Source organism: Pristis pectinata, chromosome 4 (genome assembly GCF_009764475.1).
Source record: "Pristis pectinata isolate sPriPec2 chromosome 4, sPriPec2.1.pri, whole genome shotgun sequence".
Lineage (NCBI taxonomy): Eukaryota > Metazoa > Chordata > Chondrichthyes > Rhinopristiformes > Pristidae > Pristis > Pristis pectinata.
The window spans coordinates 83,684,444-83,708,115 of NC_067408.1; the positions used below are offsets into that span (position 1 = coordinate 83,684,444).

General features: G+C 37.7%; 1 protein-coding gene across 6 annotated transcripts in view; it reads left to right on the forward strand.

Moving 5' to 3' along the window:
• lsamp (limbic system associated membrane protein) overlaps nucleotides 1-23,672 on the forward strand; it is a 1,650,453-nt gene that overhangs the window by 1,406,595 nt on the left and 220,186 nt on the right. For all 6 annotated transcript variants that reach the window (XM_052013654.1, XM_052013653.1, XM_052013652.1 and 3 more), the window contains one exon: nucleotides 18,036-18,161. In XM_052013654.1, coding sequence (XP_051869614.1) covers nucleotides 18,036-18,161 — 126 coding nt within the window. The remainder of the gene's footprint in view (nucleotides 1-18,035; nucleotides 18,162-23,672) is intronic.

Genomic DNA, 23,672 nt, shown 5'->3' on the forward strand with positions numbered 1-23,672 from the left:
CTCATTCCATATACTCACCACCCTCTGCATGAAAAAGTTGCCCCTCATGTCCCATTTAAATCTTTCCCCTCTCACCTCAAATTAATGCCCCCTAGTTTTGGATTCCCCTACCCTGGGGAAAAGTTGACCTTAACTATGTCTCTCATAATTTTAAACATTTCTATAAGGTCGCCCCCATTCTCCTACATTCCAAGGAATAAAGACCGAGCCTGGCCAACCTCTTCCTTTAACCCAGGCCCTCTAGACCGGGCAACATCCTCGTAAATCTTCTCTGCACTCTTTCCAGTTTAACCACATCTTTCCAATAACAGGGTGACCAAAACTATACACAGTACTCCAAGTGCGGCCTCACCAACGACTTGTACAACTGCAACATAATGTCCCAACTCCTCTACTATATGCCCTGACTGATGAAGGCAGGTGTGCTAAACGCCTTTTTCACCACCCTGTCTACCTGTGACGCTGCTTTCAATGAACTTTGCACTTGTACTCCTAGGTCCCTCTGTTCCATTACACTCCCTATTCATGGTATTCATACTAAGCTGGTTTGACTTTCCAAAATGCATCACCTCCCCCTTATCTGTATTGAAATCTATTTGCCACTCATCTGTAGTTGTCAGGCTTGTCATTACATCTCCGTTTGAACAAGGGCATCGCAATTAAATTTTTAAATTTATTCAGGCTCCTCTTGTGTACCTGGGAGTGTTAAAAAATTATGGCAAACCTTCTTGCAATCTCCATCTCACTTCCCTCAGCAACCGAGCTAGGATTCATCCCATCCATACTGAGTGATATTTAAACTGTATCAGCCTTTTTATTGCCTCATACATGCACTCGGGTCATTCGAAAATCAATACAACTTTCTTTTGATTTAGCCTCATCAATGAGTAAGGGCCAGTTCTCCGTGTGTTTCATCCAAACTTACACAAAGCAGGGAAGGTATAAAGAGTGTTAGGCTTCTTTTTGCAGGAACCGTTATGACTTATCAGCCACCTCTAAATTAAGTAGTCCTGAAAAATGCATGTCCATTGGGAAAACCACGGGTGCATATTGCTGAAAATATTAATGGATATTTTCTAAATATTGTGGGCTCCAGGATATGCCTACCTGCTTGATGAAATTTTGTCCCAAATTCCCATTTCCAGATTTTAAAAAACATTGCATTTACTCATTCATTAACTTTAGAGTTGGGGAGCTTGGAAGAAAATAATTGTCGTTCCTTGGCCTAATTATCATTGCAGTTCTTTCTTGGTCGATATGACTTAACCTTACCTGCCAGATCCATCTCATACCCTCTCTTTGCCCTCCAGATTTCCCTCTTAAGTTTTTATCGTCATCAAGGGATTCACTCCTCCCTGACCTCCAAAACCTATTGAATGCTTCCTCGTTTTTCTTGACCAGAGCCTCAATGTCCCTCATCAGCCAAGGTTCCCTAAACATGCTGCACCTAGACTCTTGATGTCACACTCTTAAAAACCTCCTACTTGCTATTCATTCCTTTCCATTCAAACAGGCTCACCCAATTGACCTCTGGTAGATCCGGCCTAATTCCCCCAAAATTAGCCCTGCTCCAGTTTAGAGCCCTAACCTGTGGACCTGTCCTAAGGGAAATCAGGGAAAGAATGTATTGGTGTATAAAGGAATTTATATTAACAAAAGAGAGGCAATGTAAGTTTGTTAAAGGTAAAACATATTTGCTCACACTATATGTTTTAATGAGATAAAAGTGAAGATTGGTAAAGGGATTGCAGTAGATCTCATGTGGATTTTCAAAACACGTTTGACAAAGTCCCACATGAGTACTGGCTTGCAAAATGGAATAAAAGGGTCATTAGTAAAATGAATAAATTATTTAAGGACAAAAAACAAAAGGTTACAATAACTTTGTTAGATTGAAGGAAGTTGGACTGTGATGTTTTCTGGGCGGTTATGCTGGGATCATTGTTTTTTTTACTTATAACTGTGTGCAGAGTAACTTTCAGAATCTGCAAATCCTCAAGTTGTGGTTAAGCCATGAGTTCATCTTAATAGACTGCAAATAAGACACAGCTGGCCTGTCATTTGGGCAAATGTATGATATATTAAATTTATTACAAATGATGCATTTTGACAGAATTTGGAGGTACAATACAGATTAAACTAATAGTTCTGAAAAGTTTGCAGGAATGGGGATTTGAGTGTGCACAGGCAAACGTCTTCACATGGTAAGACATTTTGAGAGAGCAGTTAGTGAAGCAAATGGGCTCTTCAGATTCATAAGAAATAGAGACAAAGAGCACAAAATGAGGGAGTTAACAGTAAAACTTTAAAAAAAATTAACCAGGCTACAACTGGAGTATTGCATCCAAATCTGGTCTGTACAGCAGTATCATCTTCCTCAGTCCAGATTTATCTAATTTGTTTTGTATCAGAGCTATGCTCTCTGCTTCCATTAGTAAATCTCATGTTTGGTCTCTGACCTGCCCTGCTTCCCTTCCAATCCTTTTCCTGTTCACATACTGATGAAGACATTTTGGATTCCCTATTATTTTTTTTCTGTCAATCTTTTCACTTGGTCTCTCTTTGCCTCTCTTAGTTACGCGTTTACTTACCCTCAACCTTATGTAATTGGCCTGGTTCTCACTTGTGATAACAATCTGTTATCTGTCGTGTTTTTTCTTATTTTCTGCTTTTTTTTAATTCTCTGCCTTGCTCATCCATGGAGTTCTGGCTTTAATTTCCTGACTCTTCTACTCATGTGAATGGACCTGTCCTTTTGCTGAAGCATTTCCATTTTGCCTCCTAAACTTTTATTCCAATTTACTTGGGTATGTCTGTTGGAAATTTGCCCTTCCCAAGTGACTGTTTCAACCTTGCTGAGGTCTGTGTTATTTCCATTGCTTTTCTAAATGTTATGATGTTACTAACACTTTTTCAAGATGTTTCCCCTCTGATACCTACTCCATATGTCCCACCTTATCTCTCAGCACTGTTCAGCAATGCCACATTCCACTGCTTAGTTCAGAAACATACTGATCAAGGAAATTTTCCTGAATACAATTCAGAAACTCCTTTCTGATCTTCAGTGCTACTGGCAATGTGGGACATTAGGTAGAACTTGTATTAAGCTGCCCTCAGCACTTGTGAGGATGGTGGAATGAATGACAGGGATCTATAACTTATAAGATCAAGAGAAAAAAATCTCTAGTCTGTAACCAGCAGAATTTATAACTTTCTTCTCATGCTTATCCAGTGGCAGGCTTATAAAGGATTGTCGACGTGACTTTTGATTTATTTCAGTCATAGCACTTTAGAAATTCAAACAATAATAACTTTAATTTAATGCATGAAAGTAGAACTGAGATCACACAAACAAGAATAGCAAGCATAACTTTTTGAGATACATAAATAATCCCATTAGATTACCTGGGAATTGAAAATCTTAACAAGAAAAGATCCTGGTCGTTAGATGAAACAGGCCCCAGGCTATCAGCGAAAATCTTCCATTGAGATTGCATGTTGCATATTTTAAAATGTCCTGCCATGGGCATAACTACAGGACAATCTCATTTGGTTAATGTTCTGGAATTTCAGACACATGTCACCTTAAATTCCTGGTGGAATAGACGTATTGGATGGATACCTAGTCCATTGAAATTAAAAGAAAACTGAATAAAGCAAGAAAGGAAATATATGCAATGCATACCTTCTGCTCTATGCTAAGTACTGATTAGATGATGAGAGTTGGCACCAATACCTAGAAGTAGCATCACTGGAACAGGGCACTAATCAGCAAAAAAAAATTATGGTATATTTTCATGTTATCCATGTCACATTTCATGATGATGTTGGTCTATTGTGTGTTGCCAAAGATTGCATTGACAGATAAATAAATTTAGGATATTTCTTGCAGAAATATTTGAAGTATTGTCAATGTGCAGCTGCATTTCCACAGATTTTTTTTCTGGTTGGAAGCTTGTTCTATTTATCCAAATGTATTTCCTGCTGCATTTTCCTTAGTGAGTTATAGATATTTGCCACCTAATGAGGTATTCAGTGAAGTGTAAAGAAAAGTACAGTACTAGAATTTATTGTGTTGAACAGAGACACCTTAATAATTACATATCACTGTTTAACTATGTCTAATTGTGTTATTATGCACATTATTAAATATTTTGTAAATTATTCATTAATTTGATTTTATATATTCTCCAAATGCTTAATTTGCAGAAAAAGTTGTATGCTATGATTTGCTTGGTAACTGAACTACAGGCATGAGTTAATAATTATTAATGGAGTGATCTGATATGTCTGTGTGGAACCAAATTTTCATTTCATGCCAGCATTCCACCTGCATCAAAAAGTGCTGAGCCCAAATTCTATTCCAAACAGTCCTGGTAAATGGAGCCTGTGCTCTACATTCTTGGTAGGCATTTGCAGGAATGAGCCATGAGTGTGTTTGGGGGGTGGAGGAGGGTGAGGGATGGGTGGTGGTGAGAGCACTCCATCACATTGAATAGTTTTTCTGGGTCCTTAGTGATGATCATTCACATCGCCTCCATTGCACTGCTCCAATGATATCACAATGGTACTATTTGAAAATTAGATACTGGGTGAGTTTCCTTGATTGAAAAACATTGGTTGCTCCCTGTTTACTCTCAGTGGACAGAGAAGTGTTTATTTTATGTCTGCTTCATGTTAGTATTACTCCATAGCAGTGCTCCAAAGATCTCTGTGCCCAGACTGAACACAGATCTCCGGAGAATCGCTGCTATACTCACTACTTTTTGCAGAGTATACATTGTTAAGTTCTATTTTCATCCTTCATTCTTCTGGGCTGCGTGTGCTGTAAACGACCTGGAGAGTGAAAAAAATCTGCAAATTATCTCAACACTCTAAGTGAATTTGCTTGGCTTGATGAATGAGTATCATTGATACGTGAGGATGTGATTGGTTGGGGAATGGTGAAAGGCTGCTCACCTGATGCACCCTCATCCTCAAAGTATTTGTTTTGCATTATCTGAAGGAAGAAGAAAGCATGAGAAACTGCACTTTACCTCACGGACTTTAAGGTGATCTGTATGTTGCCTGCATTTGGTGTTTGGAAGGTACCTGCAAACAGCTATGGATGGTCCAACCAAACCAACAGCTACCACTAACTCTTCCACATCCCTTCCCAAAGGATATCTTATTCTTCATGTGAGGTCGAGCTTCTGTTGACAGAGAGTGCATCACCTGTAATCTGATATTGTCAGCGTCAATGGGCCACCTTTCTTCAAAGAGCAGGATCAAGTCTTGCCATGAAGTTGAGGAGCAGTCTTTTTTTTTGCAATAGTTTTAACTAAAATATACAACAAGGGCAGAAAGTATACAGGGACATGCATGGTGAATTCAAAATGCTTACTGATGTTTGGTCTATTAGCAAGAGTGAGTCTAACAATATCCTATCATGGGTTTGCTGTTGCTTGCATAGATAATTTGCAATTTTTTGTGATATTGTTCAAAATGCCAGCTAATAACAGAAAGAAACTGGATGGCATAGACATGAATAGACAGGGAAAGCAACTGTTAACCTCCTTTACCACTCAGAATGAATATGAAAGATAAAAAGGGCCAGGGCTGAAAAGTAGGTATGAACTAAAGTGGGTGAATTCAATGTCAAATCAGTTATAGTAAGATGAATAAAGATGATAGAAAGATGGAATTAAGAAAGAAGAACAAGACATTTTTAAAATCTCTAGCAATGAATAACTCAACTAATGTGTCTATGGGGGGTTAAATTTCAGTGTCAAAAAGGTTGATTAACAGTAATCCATGTATCACTTTATTAAAAGTATGTAGACTGAAGTGGACAAGGCATAACTTTCTGCAGCAAGTTTGTGTAATATCTATTGTACAAATAGAGCTGAACCTTGAAATTTATTTTATTAGCGAGTCAAGCACAAAATGTTGTTTTCATGGAGCATCTCTATGATTAACTTGCAGATATTTGCCACCAATCTACCTCTTACTTGAAGCCTCTACACTTGAGCACTATTATCCTTATGGTTATTTGGACAGCAAAGTTTGGGCCAAGTTTGTTTACTTCCAAATTTAAAATAGGAATTCATTCATTATTATCTGTTTTGCTCCAAGGTATTCCCTCTCAGTGATCATTATTTGTGAACAACATTTTAGTTATTGTGAAGTGGTAGTATTTATTGAAGCCTGCTGATTCTTTAGTAGTCATGATAAACAAATTATGATAAAGGTGTACTGAAGTACAGTTGCCAATATAATTTGCAGTCAATATAATTCACCATCAGTGATCTGTACAGAGCATATGACCTATGCCATGCTTCATTTTATTCTGAATAGAGGAATATCTTTACTTCCATAAATCAATCTAGGTTCTACTATGGGAACAGAACCATGTTGATGGAAATTATGTCAGAAAAGCTTATTGTAGCTGGACATCTTTTAAGAAGATATATGATTCTTGCATTTTCCATAAGAAGTTTTATTTATCACCATTGTCTTATAAGATTATTTTTAGGCTGGCCAATCATTAAAAGGAAAATGTTATAACTCCTCCTTTCGATATTTATATCATCTTCCACATTAGTTATTTATGCAAGAATAAGAACATAAAGAAAAGGAGCAGGAGAATGCCACTTGACCCCTCAAGCCTGCCCCATCATTCGTAGGATCACGACTGATCTGCCTTATCTCTCTGTGCCAGTTCCCCATAGCCCTTGATTTCCAAATCTTTCAAAAATATATCTACTTCCTCTTTCAGTACTCTGCACTGATCTAGCCTCCACAACCCTCTGGCATGGAGAACTCTGGAGATTCACCACCCCCGTGAGAACAAGTTGCCAAGTACCTCAATTGTAATTATATCTCCTTGTTTGAGATCCTCCTACTAGTGGAGACTTCTTGGCACTTACTCCATCTTGCCCCGTATTAGTCACACATAAAATGTTATTATCTAGGGGTACTGAAATACCGTTTCCAGCATGATATACTATCAATGGTTTGTTCAGAGCATTTGACCTATTCTGTGCTTCATCTCACTTAGAACGACACCATAAAAAACTGTCATCTCTGAAACCCAATTCTGCTTCAGGATACATATGATTTCTCATGTTCAAGTAATAGAAACCAAGTCGGAAGACCTGAATGCCTGTCTCTTGATTGTAATTAAAGATGAATGAGACATGTTACTCCTGTAAAACTATGCAATTCATCCAATAGTTTTGTAATTGCATGTTAGCCCCTGGCTATTGCTATTTTATGTCCTTTTTGAGAAGTATTCATGTTACAAGGACTTTCTGCACCATAAGCACTCTACTCAAGCTGTAATTTCCTTGCTTCACTTCTCTTATATTCTCTTGGCAGCCTGCTAATGCCACTCCATGAATGTCTCGTAAGGCACACATGCACATGAATAATGTCAGTTCATGCTTCTAATTTTCACATTCTCCAACCAATTCCAACCAAGTAGCAGAAGTACTGGAATCTATTATTAAGGAACTCGTAACATGGCACTTAGAAAGTAATAATAGGATTGGACAGAATTAACGAGGATTTATGAAAGGAGAATCTTATGAATCTGTTAGAAGTTTTGAAGTTATAGCTAGCACAATAAATAAAAGGGAACCAATGGTTCTGGCATACTTATTCTTTCAGAGGGCCTTCGATAGGATGTGACACAAGGTTCTTGAACAAAATTAGAGCGTGGGTTGGGAGTAATGTATTGGCACACAATTCAATTGGTTAATGGACTGAAAACAGAGAATAAAAATAAACAGGTCATTTTTTGGTTGGGAGGCTGTGATTCATAGGGCACTGCAGGGATCTGTGCTGGGCCCCAGCTATTCACAATAAAAAAGATTTAGATGAGGAGGCCAAATGTAATACAACTTGAAACTCATTTATCCGGTACCCTTGAAACCTGACTGGTGCTGGACCACAGAAATTGCCCCTGATCGGCTTCCTCTGTGCAGAACTGTTCTTTTTAAATATGGGGAGACTGTTATGGGAAATGGGGAAGCTGGAGGGTTCTGAGAGCTGTCTATAACCTGAAGTTTCCGTAAATTGGAAATGCAGTTAACTGAGATCACAGAAGTTGCACTGGTAGGTTAAGTAGTTGCAGGGTAGCACAGATCTGAGTTAATTTCAGATCTTAGAATTAGTTAATTTGTTCAGATCTGTCTGACAGATTCAAAACTTGCCAGACCACAAGAATTGCCTGACCTCAGAATGCTGAACCAGAGAGTTTCAACCCGTATTTCGGAGTTTGCTGATGATGCAAAGTTGGCAGCAATGTGGAATGTGGAGAGAGAGGACTTAAGGAATATGGAGAGGGTGCTGAAGAGGTTTACCAGGATGCTGCCTGGATTAGAGGGCCTGTGCTATAACGAGAGGTTAGACAAACTTGGGTTGTTTTCTCTGGAGCAGCATAGACTGAGGGGAGACCTGATAGAAGTTTATAAGGTTATGACTGGCACAGATAGAGTAGAGAGCTGGTATCTTTTTCCCAGGGTTGAAATGTCCTGTATTAGGAGGCATACATTTAAAGTGAGGGGGTAAGTTCAAAAATGAAGTGCGGGGCATCTGTTTTTCCACAGAGAGTGGTGGGTGCCTGGAATACATGGCCAGGGGTGGTAGAAGAGGCAAACATGATTGAGGCATTTGAGAGGCTCGTAGATAGGCACATGAATGTGCAGAGAGTGGAGGGGTATGGACATTGTGTAAGCAAAAGGGATTAGCTTAGGCATTTAATTACTAGTTTAATTAGTTTGGCACAACATCATGAGCTGAAGGGCCTGTTCCTGTGCTGTACTGGACAGTGGATGATCGAGGTCATGGCAGATGGAATATGATCACGTAGAAAAGTATTAAAAAGCAGAATGCTTTTTTAAATGGTGAGGACTTGAAATGTATTGAGAAGGATCTGGGTACCCGTGCACAGGAATCAATGAAAGATCATGCAGGTTGAACAGGCAAGTGGTATGTTGGCCTTTATTTCAAGGTGTTTTACAGCAATTTTGTGGGGTACTGGGGTGGCTTGTACAGATTCATACTGATTTGGTCTCCCTTTTGAAAGAAGGATACGCTCACAATAGAGTGAAGATTCACCAGACTGATTCCTGGGATGGGCAGTTTAACCTGTGAGGAGAGATGAAGTATAATGGGTCTATATTTTCAAAAATTGAAAATAATAAGAGGTAATCTTCAGGCCGCTTCACAGCTCCAGCAATCCTGACTCCAGTGCTGCCTGTGTGGAGTTTGTATATCTTCCCCTGTGAACATGTGGGTTTTTCCCCGTATCTTAATTAAGTGTTTGTTGGTTGGTTAATTGAATACTGTGAATTGCCCATGGTGTAGTTGGGTGGTAGGAGAATCAGAGGGAAGTTAATCAGCATTCAAGAGAGAATGGGATGCAGGGTCTAGACTGTATGGGTTGAGTGGCCTCTTTCTATGTCATTAGGGAATATAAAATATAAATATCATTAAAACATACAAAATTCCCATGGGGCTTTAAGAGTCAATACAGGGGCAATGTTTCTCCTAGCTGGAGTCACTAGAACCAGGGGTCACACTCAAAAAAGGGGTCAGCCATTAAGACAGAAGTGAGGGGAAGTTTCTTCATCCAAAGTGTACTGAATCTTTGGATTTCTCAACCCAAGAGGGCTGTGGAGGCTTCATTGCTGAGTATATTCATGACAAAGATTGATAGATTTTTGGATATTAAGGGGATCGAGGAATATGGGGTCAGTGTTTAAAAAAAATGATGCTAAGATAAAAGATAAGCCATGGAGCAGAAAGAACAAGGGATAGAATAGCCTACTCCTGCTCTATTTCTTCGATTCTCATGTTCCAACACTGCAAAGGAACTTCCCTTTGGAAGCTTTTTAACCTAAGTCTTATGTTTGTGCTTATCTTCTCATTAAGACCATAATAGTGGGATTTCCTATTTTCATTTCCAGTGTAATATCAATGGTAGTGGCTTTGTTTTGAAATCCGTTTGAACAGTACACACTTTCTTGCACCATCGCTTTCAAGTAAATGTAGCTTTGGACTTCACCAAGGAATGGATTATTTAAACATCTCATCTGATATTCTTAAGAATAACTAAAGCAATGTTGAGAATCAGATGGCAGGAGTCTTCCTTGGTCAGAAATATTCCACCATTGTGGAAGTGTTCGTTTCTTTAACATTGTTACACAAAAGAAATGCACTAATACACACCTGTCTTTGCTGAACCATCAAATTGATAACACTGTCACTGAATGAAAGACAATATTTTCCAAACTTTAACAGACTAATTAATGATGTAATGATATCCAACAAGAGGAAATCCAGCTATCAGCCACGGACATTCAATGGCACTACTGTCACTGAATCCCCCACTATCCTGGAGTTTACCATTGACCAGAAACTGAACTGGAATAGCCACACACACAATGTGGCTACAAGAGAAGGTTAGAAGCAAGGAACTCATCTCCTAACTCCCCAAAGCCTGATCACCACCTACAAAGCTCAATTGAAGAGTGTGATGGAATACTCTCCAACTTGCCTGGATAAGCTTCAACAACATTCAAGGAGCTTGACACCATACAAAACATAGCAGCCCACTTGATAGGCACCTTATTCACTTCATCACTGACACACAGTAGCTGCAGTTTGTACCATCTACAAGACGCACTGCTGCAACTCAGTGGCCTTGTTTTGAAATCCTACTTCTTCCACACCTACCACCGAGAAGGACAAGGGCAGCAAAAGCATGGGAACACGACCACTTGGAAGTTGCCATCCAAGCCCCACACCATCCTGACTTGGAAATATTTCATCATTCCTTCACCATTGCTGCATCAAATCCTGGAACTCTCTCCCTAACAACATTGTGGGCATACTCACATCTCAAGGACTGTGGTGGTTCAAGAAGGCAGGTCACTGCCACCTTCTCAAGGGCAATTAGGGATGGCAATTAAAGGCTGACTCAGTCTGCGAAGCCCATAACCCTTGAATGAAAAAAAAACATCCTCAGTTGCTCATAAAATTGTCTTGCACTTATTGCTTTATGATTTATTTCCACTGACAAAGTGATTCTGCATTTGGTGAAGTAACAGCACCATAACCCCACATGGGTAGCTGAGGAATTTAAGTTCCAGTAATTAAGTAAATCTGATTTTTTTTGTATAAAAAGCTTGTCTTGGTAACAGTAAGTCTATCAAACAATGTGAACAGTAGTAAATCCTTAATCTCTGTTGTTGCAAAAGCCCACATGGTTCTCTAATATTTTTCCGGGGAGGATATCTGTCTTCTTTACTTGGTCTAGTTGAAAGAACCATCAATCTGGTTGATTCTCAGTTTAGGGGTATATGTGTGCCAACATTGCCAGTGATATCCACATCACATGAAAGAACGAATGGGTAAAAAGCAATCTCTCGCATAAACCTTAATTGAGAAGGGAACTCTAATGTCCCCTTCAATTGATTTCAAATTTACAATCAAAAGTAAATTTCAGATCAATTTTTACATAAAATTCAAATCAGAAATTTAAACTAAACTAAATTATGGTTAAAAAAATTAAAGTATAGAGTTTATTGTTGTTTGTTACTCAGTGTTTCACATGTTGCTTTGGAGTCAACAAAATTAATTTCAGTGAATGATGTGTGCCATGATAACAATATTTCAAATATTGAACAGATTTGAGTCAAGCTATTATATTAAGTTACATGAGATGCAGCCACTGGTCAGAGAATGTTTTTAGTTTGATCCTGTGGGTTTTTAAGAAATGTATTTGTGAGGAGGAAACTTTATGTTTGAGTTTCGGCTGGCCAGGGGCTTTGACCAGAAGGAGAGATGGACCAAGTTTCCCACCACTGGATAGAAGCTACCTTTTATGGTCAGACCTCAGTCGTGTGCTGTTGGTGAGCTTGTGTGTTGGGAGCAGCTCTTTGCTTTTGAAAAATCCAGTTTTGTTTTCTTCACTCGAAATCTGAATCAAATTAAGTAAAACTGCAAAATATGTGATTGGATCATGGAATGAAAAAGTGAGAATCATGTTACTTTCATGAAAGTTCGATAATTTTCATCTAAATCTCTACGTTTTGCAAATATGCTTTTTAACAATCAGAATACATTGGTCTTATAAATATTAAAATCCTCAGTGGAAATATACTAAATTTGATGAGATTAACATAAGATTTCAGGCAAACATATCAGAGAAATGCACAAATTGATAAATTATGCATTACATGCACATGGGCATAACAAGTTGATAAGGCTGATAAAAACAATAATGGAACATAGGTTTAATAAACAGATGCAAAGGATCTAACAATCTGGAAGATAATTTGAGCATTTGTAAGATTCTGGTTAAACCTTAGCTGGAGTTCAATGTTCAGTTCTGGCACCACACATTTTAGGGAGGATATTTAGGAAGGAATCATTAAAGAGTACAGGGGTAAGTTACAGGAATGGTCCCAGGGATTGAAGATGGCAGCTTATGGGTGGGGGTATGAGGTGGTGCTGATTGTTCTCCTTGGAGCAGAGGAGCCAAGTGGATATTTGATAGCAACATTCAATCGCATGAATGGTTCTGATAGAACAAAAATACATGAAACTGCTTCCAATGGCAAAGGGTTGATTATCAGAAAGTACGTTGACAAAAGAGTCAAAAGTTGAAAAGAGGATTTCTTTCATGAAGTGAATTGTTATGATCTGGAATGCACTACTTGTTTCAGTATTTTCCTTCATTCACTCACTGAGGTAATGGAGGGTAGCTATGATTTGAGCTAACAAATAACAGTTCTTCCTTTATAAAAGTACTTGCATTGTACAAAGCAGCATTTCGCTTTTATGTGTTCTCCCTATTATCTCGACAGGCAGCTTCTCCCCAGGGGCGGACAGGGGAGCTCTGGTAAGTTCCACCCTAAACAGAAATACATGCACAGAGAGCATCTGCTCACAAAGGTGCAATTCTGAAAATGATACCACACCATCATTACATAGGCCACATTTGTTACAAGGATGGTGAAATCACATCCAATAATAACTTTAGAAGAGGAACTTGATAAATTACATTTGAAGGGCTGCGGGGAAAAGGCAAGGAAATGGAACAAATTGCACAGCTCTTTAAAAAAACATGACACTGCACAATAGGTCAAATATCCTCTCCTCTGTCATTCTGTAATTTTAAGAAACTAACGAGCTGAAAATGACTAATGTTAAGAGTTCTACGAAGAACATAGAACAGTACAGCACAGGAACAGGCCCTTCGGCCCACAGTGTCTGTGTTGAACATGATGCTGAATTAAATGAATTCTCTTCTGCCTGTACGTGATCAGTTTCCCTCTATTTCCTGCATATTCATGTGTCTAACAGTCTCTTAGACACCACTCTTGAATCTGCTTCCACCACTCCCCCTGGCAGGCCATTCCAGACACCTACCACTCTCTGTGTAAAATAAACTTGCTCTGCATATCTCCTTTAAACTTGCCCCCTCTCACCCTTGATGCATGTCCTCTGGTACTTGACTTTTCACCCCTGGGTAAAAGATTCTGACTGTCTACCCTACTGATGCCTCTTTATGTATTGGTTAATCCCAAGTGAGACATTTGTGGGACACTATAAGTGTCTTAAGTGCTGTTGATGGTCACTTGGGAAAACTGGTCTTAAATGAGCCATCAGATCCTAAAAAATATGGCTCATGGACATGCTGTCCCAATAGTCTGAATGTTCTATTCACCACCTTTCTCAGAGAGCAGCATCACTGGGCAGCCAAACTTCCCCAGTGAAATATAAACTAAATGGACAAAAGACACTCCGTCCATCTAGCCAGTCACACAAAATGGCAATACTTTGAGCAACACAAACTGTAGGCTGTGCATGCCAGTTGTTAAGTGATCTCACGATCTCAACAAGCAGTCTGAAGAATATTTAAAGATTAAATAGCTGGGGAGCTGCAAGGTCTTGGATCACTGCAAAAGTACTGTGAGTTACTGATACTGCTATCGTCCAGTAATCTCCTCCACGTCAGCATTTAGTTATAGCTCTTTACTTGAGTTCAGATCGGCCTACATTCCTGAGGTTAAAGAACAATTAGGTGAACTGGGTCAGCCATAGCTCACTAACCAAGCTCACTAACCAAACTCACGAGGCAGGGGACTAAAAATAGCAGCAATCATTTGGCACTGGAACAGATGGCTGCCAAAATTGGACCTGAAAAGCAAAAATAACTCAAGCCTCAGTGGCCATGAGAATAGAGAGCTGATATCAGTCTGATACTCTCCTGCATATCCTGGTGGTCCTATTTGGAAATGTCATTCCATTAGTTTCAGGATAGTGTTTCCCTCAACCGTTTGCTGAGAGCTACAAGAGTTAGGAAAGCACATGTCAGCATGAAACTCCACTGTTTGGCAAAAAAAAACCTTTGGCACTAAAAAAAACAGAATATTCACCACAAGGTGCAAGTATATTTGGAAAGAATTTGCACCACAGAGGAATTGAATTTGCCTCAGTTGAATACATTGTGCAAAAAAATGAAGAATTCACTGGGAAACATGTGATGAAGTTGGGACAGTTACGAAGAGCAATCAAACACAATGTTGCAGCTTTGTCCTTTTAAGTGTTAAAAATAAAAAGAAAGCACATTAGGTTAAAAGAAATGCAATACTGTAAATCTGAAATCAGAACAGAAAATGCTGGAAATACTCAACAGGTCAGGCAGCATCTGTGGAAAGAGAAACAGAGCTAATGTTCCTTTTGAAATGTTAACTCTGTTTCTCTTTCAGCAGATGCTGTTTGACCTGCTAAGCATTTCCAGAATTTTCTGGTAATTAATATCAGAGCACATTTTTGCTTTTTTCTTAAAATAAACACATGATATTTCGGTCTTTAACACTAACATAGAGAAATTTGACACTGTTAATAAGGTCAATTTTGTGGAACAGTTTATGTAATAATATGGCTTTCTTCCTTTCCAGTGAATTTGCAGTTTACATTAAATGTGTGATCTCTTATACCCTGACAGCCTGCACTGAAGAGGAAGTGACTTTTAAACAAACTATAGAAACTCAATTGTGAACTGTGCTTAGGTACATTTAGTATTTCACATAAAAAGAGGGAGGCGATGAAATCTTAATTTCGGGGCTGTGTTTGGCAGTTATGAGCCAAATTGAATTTGTAGTTCCCCTTGAGTAATCTAAAACAGCCATGGATCATAGTAATGTTGCACGTCAATATTGTAAACCCAGATGTTATCAATTCATGCACTTAATATTCACCTAGAATAAGCTATCTGCCTTCAGCTTCTAATATAGTGTATACATGCCTGAACAGTCAGAATTTATTGATGAGCTAAATCTTCAATTGATTTCCCTAATTACTTGCCAGAGTTCCTTTGATGGCTTCTTTAACTATTCCTATTGATTTCAGTCCACCATCCAGATTGATCACTCTGAGAAACCATCTCCAAAAGACTTCTCCATCAAGATTCACAGACGGTTTTCAAAATTATGGCTTCTCTTCCCTTTTCTTTTGCAACTAGCTGAATGAGATGTCATTATGAACAGAGTTCTGACTGCAATTTTTCCAACCAGAGCATTCCCTGTTGGCTTTTGAAATATGATCATTTCTCAATAACAAATGAAGTTGATGACATCTTGTTAGCTTCTTTCGTAAGGTTGGATGGCTGACCTTAAATTTGTTGCTCCTGCTACTATTGTTTGTAAATCTGTTACCAATTTACTTATCTTGGCAGTTTTCTTGATATAAACTCGTTAACAAAGTCAAAAATCCTTTCTTATGACTGAAAATTATATTGTAGGGTTATGTAAACTGTAATCCCTTTATCATTGAGAAAATGTTTCTTGAGTTTCAAATGTGTCTTTTTTTTATTTCTTTCTGCTTCTGCCCGCTAGCAGTCATAGACTAGCTGGTCGTTTCTTTCTTGCTGCAAGAGTAGAACATCCCAGCATGCTGATATCTAAGAACTGAATAGTACAAGACAGATCATTCCTCAGCCTCTTTACTCACCAATAACTCACTCTGGAGAAATTTCAAATGAAAATTGAAAATTGAATTTTTTTAAAATTCATTCAAGGGATATGGGCTTCACAGGCTGAGTCAGCCTTTGATTGCCATTCCCATTTGTCCTGGAAAATGTACTGGTGAGCTGCCTCTTGACTGCTGCAGTCTTTAAGGTGTGGGTATACCCACAATGCTTTGGGAATGGAGTTCCAATGAGGCACCACCTGCCCTATTCAAAATGGGTCTGCAGTTCCCACACTGGCCTTGTGAGCTAAATCCGAGCCCACAAGCTAGTCATTCTCGATCCTAAGAGACTACTGAAGAAGAATTTGTTGATCCAATCTTTCTGCAATGTTTGATGAGGAATAGCTGCATATATGGGTGTTTGTTATGGTATAATCCCTGATGCAGCTGCTATCCATAATTTGTGGATTTTTGCAAGAAACCAAACAGTACCAATATCAGGGTTGTATTATCCATAATTTGTTTCTTTTAGCAGCACTATAAAATCCACTTAATTTATAAATTTATTGTTCAATGTTGAAAGTAAGTGGACATCATTGTGAAAATTCATTTAAATAGGTTTCTGCTTTTCATTAAGCCATGTAAATCTCTCCTGCTCGTTCTGTAAAATACATTGTTACTTTCGAGAAACTGACACTTGTGAATGCTGCTCAATTATATGTGCTTCATCTCAGGGCCTTCTTGACAAATTGTTCTGGCAGATAAGAATCACAGAAGCGTCTCATCAGACCAGTGTGAACAAAGTCAGCTATTCATACATGTTCAAACCAGAACTGTAGTTTTAACATAAAATTCTGAATGCAACTAATGTGGCTATTGTTAAATTTTCCAATAAAATGGAATGCATGAGAAAGAAACATTTTACATTCATTCCATGAGTTAATTTTGCAGGATCCCTAACAGATCTTTTGAAAGTGCAGATCTACACCATTTTTTGAGTCAAGTATTTTATGGAATCATTTATTGCATTTTCAAAATGTGTAAGGGATTGTGGTCTTTCTTCAGTATATGACTGTGGAAATGCAAAATGAAATGCTTACAAAATAGTAAAAAAATGTACTGAGGTTTTAGAACTTCCAAATCTGTTATCAGATTAAATATTTTAGTTGGATAATATCAGTCATTCTTTATCCTGTTTTCCACAGTGCAAGGATTTTGCTTCTGCACATAAAACATTGGCATGACAAGTTCCCCATGCTTCATCCAAATCTCACAAGAAGTCAGCCATACAAAAGTAATCTTAATGTCCTTTAAATCTGGACTCTCCCCTTTACCAATGGGATGAGTGTGTTGGATTTGAAAGAAAGTGAATGTATTTGTAGTGGTATTACTGAAACATAGTTGTTTTAAGAGAAGCCAATGACAGTCCTACCTGTGAATAACAAAAGCCAGTTTCTTAGGGTACTTGTGAAAAGAGTGGAAGGTTGCTGCACAGAAAATTGCATTATTCCTTGCAGGTGTGACATGGGAGATGAGACATCTGAGCAAGCGTGATTCATGACGGGAAAAATTGCCAGGAGAATTTCTAGAGTGATACGATTTGATCCAGAAATCATTGGACTTTCTCCTCTGCTAATGGCAGATTTTCATTTGCATTACACTGATTAAAATAACATGCATTTGAATTTCTAGGCCACTTTCCTGACCATTTATTTGACAATGATTTAAACACACGAGTCATGGAAGAGAAAAGATGGAAGGCACACGCAGAAAGCTGATTTAACTGGATACCTTGCTGTGTGATTGTGTCTTCAACTTTTAGTTGCAAGGTGGAATTTAATGCAGATTACAGAATTATTTGATGGGGAAAATTTGCATATAGTTCATTAATATGTTTTGAAATATGCAGACCAAATTAATTTTAAAATTAGGTTTGAAAACAATCAGACAACCTATTTGTTACAAATATTTATATATAAAATGTAGGCTGACAGTAAAGCTAATATGAGATAATAAAAAGAGACGTGTTATAAATTTGTTTTATGATTTCAATATGCTTTTCTCTACAGTTCCACCAAAGATCTACAACATCTCTTCTAATATCACCGTCAATGAAGGCAGCAATGTCACTCTTGTGTGCTTAGCTAATGGAAGACCAGAACCTGTCATAAATTGGAGACATATTTCCCCTTCAGGTAAGAGTAATGTTTATCATTTCTGAGCTCAATCTCGGCCATTTTGTCACAATCATTAATTTATGCAAACAAAATTACTGTTGTATTGACCTCCCTCAAATGTTTGAAGTTTGACCAGAAGTGTTTGTGAAGTTTGATGCATGTGTGCAACACATTACTACTAACTTGTGAAGAGTAAACATATTCAGATTGTCTGCAACTTCTAAAACAGAAAATGCTTATAAGCATTAAAAAAATTGATCTATAAATTGGATAATGAATTGAAACTAGATGTGTTAAAGATCTATAATTTTGATTCAAAGCTAGCTACCTCGAGCACCATTCCCAGTTGACAGGGACTAAATGTAAAGTTTAAAAACAACAGAGTGTTGTGCTCTACCTCCAAAATTCAGTTATGATCATTTATAACACTTGAAGCAGGTTTGCATTTCTTAAATTGGAAAACTGCCAATAGCTAAGGTTGGAAGACAGAAGGGATAAATTGATGTCATCAAATAGAATTTGGGCCTTATTTAACTGGAAAAAATGGCTGCTCCAACTTAACCACGGTTTTGGTTTGATCCCATCTGGAGTATGACGTTCAGTTCTGTGCACCACCAAGGAAGATACAATGCAGATACACCAGAAGATATTCACATGAAAAATGTTAACATTTGATGACAAGTTACATAGACTACATGTTTTTGAGAGAGAGACAGAGAAAGAGAGAGATAGGAAGAAGTTACTGAGGCTGTTTTGGGTGAGTCCAGAAGAAGGGAATATAACAAAATTAGAGTGAGGACATAGAGTTGATATCAAAAAATCACTTAGTCACACAAAACGTATGTAATTCTCTTTGCTGATAAACTGTTGAGGCAATGTTGATTAAATATTTTTAAACTATTCTCAGCATTTGTAAGCAAAGCTATTGTGGATTGTAGAATCAATGTGATTTAATCTGGTTAAATCTACCTTGTTGTGACCTTGCACCTTATTGTCTACCTGCACTGTACTTCCTCTGTAGCTGTGTCACTTTACTCTGTACTGTTATTGTTTTTACCTGTACTACATCAATGCACTCTGTACTAACTCAATGTAACTGCACTGTGTAATGAATTGACCTGTACGATTGGTATGCAAGACAAGTTTTTCACTGTACCTCGGTACAAGTGACAATAATAAACCAATATCAATACCAAATCCTAGGCTAAAGTAAGCAAAATGACCTATTTCCTACTTTCCTTTTGATATTTAAAATTTCTTTTTCTGCAGTTAAGGAATAATAATCTGAAAATGTGATATTTTTACAAATACTTTTTTTAAAATTTAATTGATATTGCACAAAGGTTATATTATGCAATTATTATCAAAAGCATTCTAGGCATCCTCAGGTGGAGATATAAATGTGCCATATTCAAACATTTGAGCTTTTATCAAAAAAAAACTGTCTGTTGTTACATCAATATGTTAAAATAAGCAATTCCTCAGGCACAATGCATTTCTTGCTCATGGACCAACCACTTCAAAATGCAATCATTTGAGTGAATTGCTTTTCAAAGTGGGAAGTTGTTATTAAGCCGTAACATTTCTTTGAATTTTAACATAAATTTAGTTATTGAATGCTAACATTTAAAAAGCTCTAAAATGGGAAGAAAATGAGCAGTAATTGTATGTACGTCAGTGTGACTAGCTGCCTGCCATGCTCAAACCTATTGCATTATGATGCCTGAAAATGCTGTATTACATTCAGAACAAAATAGCCAAACTTCTCTGTCAACATTTGTAGTTCAAAATAGTTCTATTGTTGCTGTCATTGAGAATTTCCACTGTTAAATGTTTGAACATATATTGTACACGGTAAATTCTTAAAAATCTCACACATATAATGGATAAATTTATTATTGAATGGCAAGGGCTGAAACATGAAGTGCTTCATATTTAACTGTAACTTCTGACTGCTCAACTTATAAATAGTATTAAATGAATTCTATGTCATTCATTCATAGTTTGAAATTTTATGTCATGAAATACATGGTGGCAAGGTGATAAAAGATCCAAGTGTCTATAAGCACAGAATTATAGGATAAACTTTAATCTCAGTCATGGCATCCTTGAGGACACAGAGTGGAGAACAGAGAATACAGAAAACAGAAGAATAACAAGCAAGGAATAAGAATCCCAGCTATTACTGTATACTTCCCAGCCAACTAGTTATAAAGCTGCAGCAGTAGAAATCTGGAGGAGATGGAGATAAATGTTACAGCAGAATGTAATATGCTGTTTCCACAAAGATTTCTTAAAATAAACCACTATCTGTTCAAGTGACCACAATTTTTAGTTTCAAGGCCAAGGGAAGATGAATTCAGAATGGGAAATATTGGCAGTAATGCATGAAATATAAACTATCTTTGACAGCTGAATGTCAAATAGGTCACCACCTGTGTTTTCTCAGTTGTTTTATCAAGGGGAGGGGTCTTTATTGCTCCCACTATATGATGTAATTTACTCATGCAAGGCTCTCATCATTGGTGGTTGGGCTGGCCTGTGAGTACAAGGTGTTGCTTTGGGATCTCCACAATATAAGTAAGGATTTTTCTTGTAAATCACGGGTGAGTGTCTATGGCTTGCCATGAGCTGCAAAATCCTGGCCAACAATTTGGATTTTTTTTCAAATACCTGTAATATATCCACTATCTCTTTCCCAACTCTTTGAATGAGTTAACCTGAAACATTGTATCTCATTGACTTTGTGTGCACTTGATGTCACATTTTATTCCAGAAATACAGCTAGGCATTATAGATTCACAGAGAAAAACAATTGGCTTTCCTTCACAGAAGAGAATAAGTTGATCTTTTGACTGAAAGCACATTATTAAAATAGGCTATTAAATATTTACTTAAAGAAACAATGTGTCATGACACATAATACTAAGTAGTGTTTGAATATAGTAACTTCTATTAAGTTGTGCCAATAAAAATAATCCTGCACATAAAAATTTACGGTCTTTATATATCTTGTTCTTGCGTATCATCCTGCAAGACACTGAACCTGATTTTATTCCTGCCTGTAGTTATTAATATAATGTTGAGGTACAAACCAGTATTTCATGTTGCTTTTTGTAATACCCAGCACAAGATCATTAAAATACCTATCAGGTATAACTTGGCTCTTGATGTGGGAACGTGACACAGGTGTTCTTTTCGTTCTAAGCAGCAAAAAGAAATGACAACTCGCATTGCACTTCATTTGAATGCAATTTATTCAAACAAAATAATCTCTGTGTCCATTGTTTTATGTCAATGACATGAAAAGTTAATAGATTCTTGTATATTTGCAGTTTGCATGCTCTATCCTTAATGCCAGCTAGTTGAAACATTGTTTTCTGAGAACATTCCTGGTTGGAACTCAGTAATTACTTTCCTTCCTCCCGCCAATGACCTCGAAGCAATATTACACCTCATAACAATACTCCAGTTGAGACTATGAAACACAGTGTGGTGACCGAACCAGTGAAATTGCTGGTTTTGCGTGCCTGTGTTGAAATGACATGAATTGCCTTTTGTTCCTATCAATCAACTAAAATTTGTTGAGTCTAATGAAAGCAACATAATTGTTAATGACTTTTAAAATTATGTTCAAATTAAATGGGAAGAATTATAAATTTTGGAAATCAGAAACATCATCACATAACCAAAATGTAAAGCAGGCTGATTACCTTTGGTAAAACATCAATACACAGTGGCCTGGAAGCTCCTGAGTGCCATTAAAAGACTACTGTAGGATTATTGCACAGTGCACTGACAAGCATTTTGATCATGGGCCTGCCCTAGAAAACATCAATAATACCTCGATCTAAGGTGCCAGGTCCTACCAATCTTTGCTCAACTTCTTCCCACATTTGGCTGAGAGAGTTAGTGGGGAGAGAGAACATGCAAACAGAGGTTCAGTTGGGATCTGGAAAGGGCAATTTTCCATAAGGTTGGGGGCTGGAGGGGTGCCAAAAATCTGGGTTTTGTGTGTAACATATTATGGTAATGTGGGGTGGGGGATTGATCTGCAAGTATTTGGAAATTGGGACCTGGTAGATGAGAGTTACCCAGAGATCAGGGCCTGTGTAAGGGGTCCTGAAGATGCATGCTGGTGCACTCAGTAGGTCAAAAACTTGGGGAGGGTGTGACCGAAGCAATGTCAGAGGAGCTCCAATGATTCTTTGCAATCAAATTGAAAATTCACATTATTTTGTTCTTCTACTTGTTGAAGTTCATCCATGAAGAGTAAACTATTTTTATATAACTACAGAGAAAGATAATTACATACATAATGGACACTGTTCAGGTTTCTGAGCTCATTTGTACTTAAAGTATTCAGAATAACACAGTGTTTGCCTTTTTATTCTATGGGTGATCCTGCAGTGTAAGAATAATTTTAAATTATATTTGACACAGAAAATAAAGTGTTATCAAAAGTATAACATTTACTTCACTGGCTGTACAACAAGCCTTGAGTCCATCTATTTGAATTTATTTATCAACAAATGACTCTGACTTTCTCTTCATGCTTTATGTCAGTTTTTTCTGCAGTATCAGACCAGCTTTCTGCAGTGATAGCTTTAGTTTCATCATTCAGCGCATCAAACTGTTCTCAAAAAAACAAATCTGGTTCACTGTGTGAGAATGGATTGCTATTGATCAATAATATGAAACATCTACAGATATAAATTCTCTCCTACATTTGGGACCCAATTTTGTTTAATTTCCCATTTGTACACTGGACACATAATTGTGAATTTCAATCCTCAGGCATCAAAAAAGTTTGGTTTTATCTCAATGGTTCATGTGCTTTTAATGAAAGCACATAACATACTATAGCACAAAGATACAATTTCTAAAAGAGTTTGGATTATTTGTAAAATAATACAAGCCATTTTACCTGATATTATGGGGGGTCAGATCACACAGGTTGTCTGTTCTGCTGGAACTGAACCTAGAATGTATATATTTTTTAAAAATCCAATGTAACACTTTAAAAGCTTCCTTCAGTTTTGTAGCACTTGCTCTTGGTCTCAACCAAACTAGAACTGCTTCCTTTGATATTGTTCAGTTTTCACCTCACACCCTGAAGTTACTGAAGAGGTTAATTATACGTAATGTTTAAAGAAGCTTCAAGTAGGTTAGGGAGTCTATAGTGTGCCTTGCTGGGTCTACTGCACCCAGCAAAAATGGTTGGCTCTGAAAGAGCAAAAAAGAAACTGTTGGAGGGACTCAGCAGTTCAAGCATTTTCCTCCACAGATGCTCCCTGACCCACTGAGTCCCTCCAGCAGTTTGGTTTTTTTTGCTCCAGATTCCAACATCTGCAGTCTTTTATGTCTCCATGCAATTTACTTGTTTGATCATGGGGCTGATCGTTGCACCAGACACGTCATCAAATGAGGTCACTCAGTATGGACTAATATTCTACATGGGTTACATCAGAATTGCAGTGAGAGGCTGATGGAAATCAGTAGAATTTCATCTCCGCTACAAAGGAACAG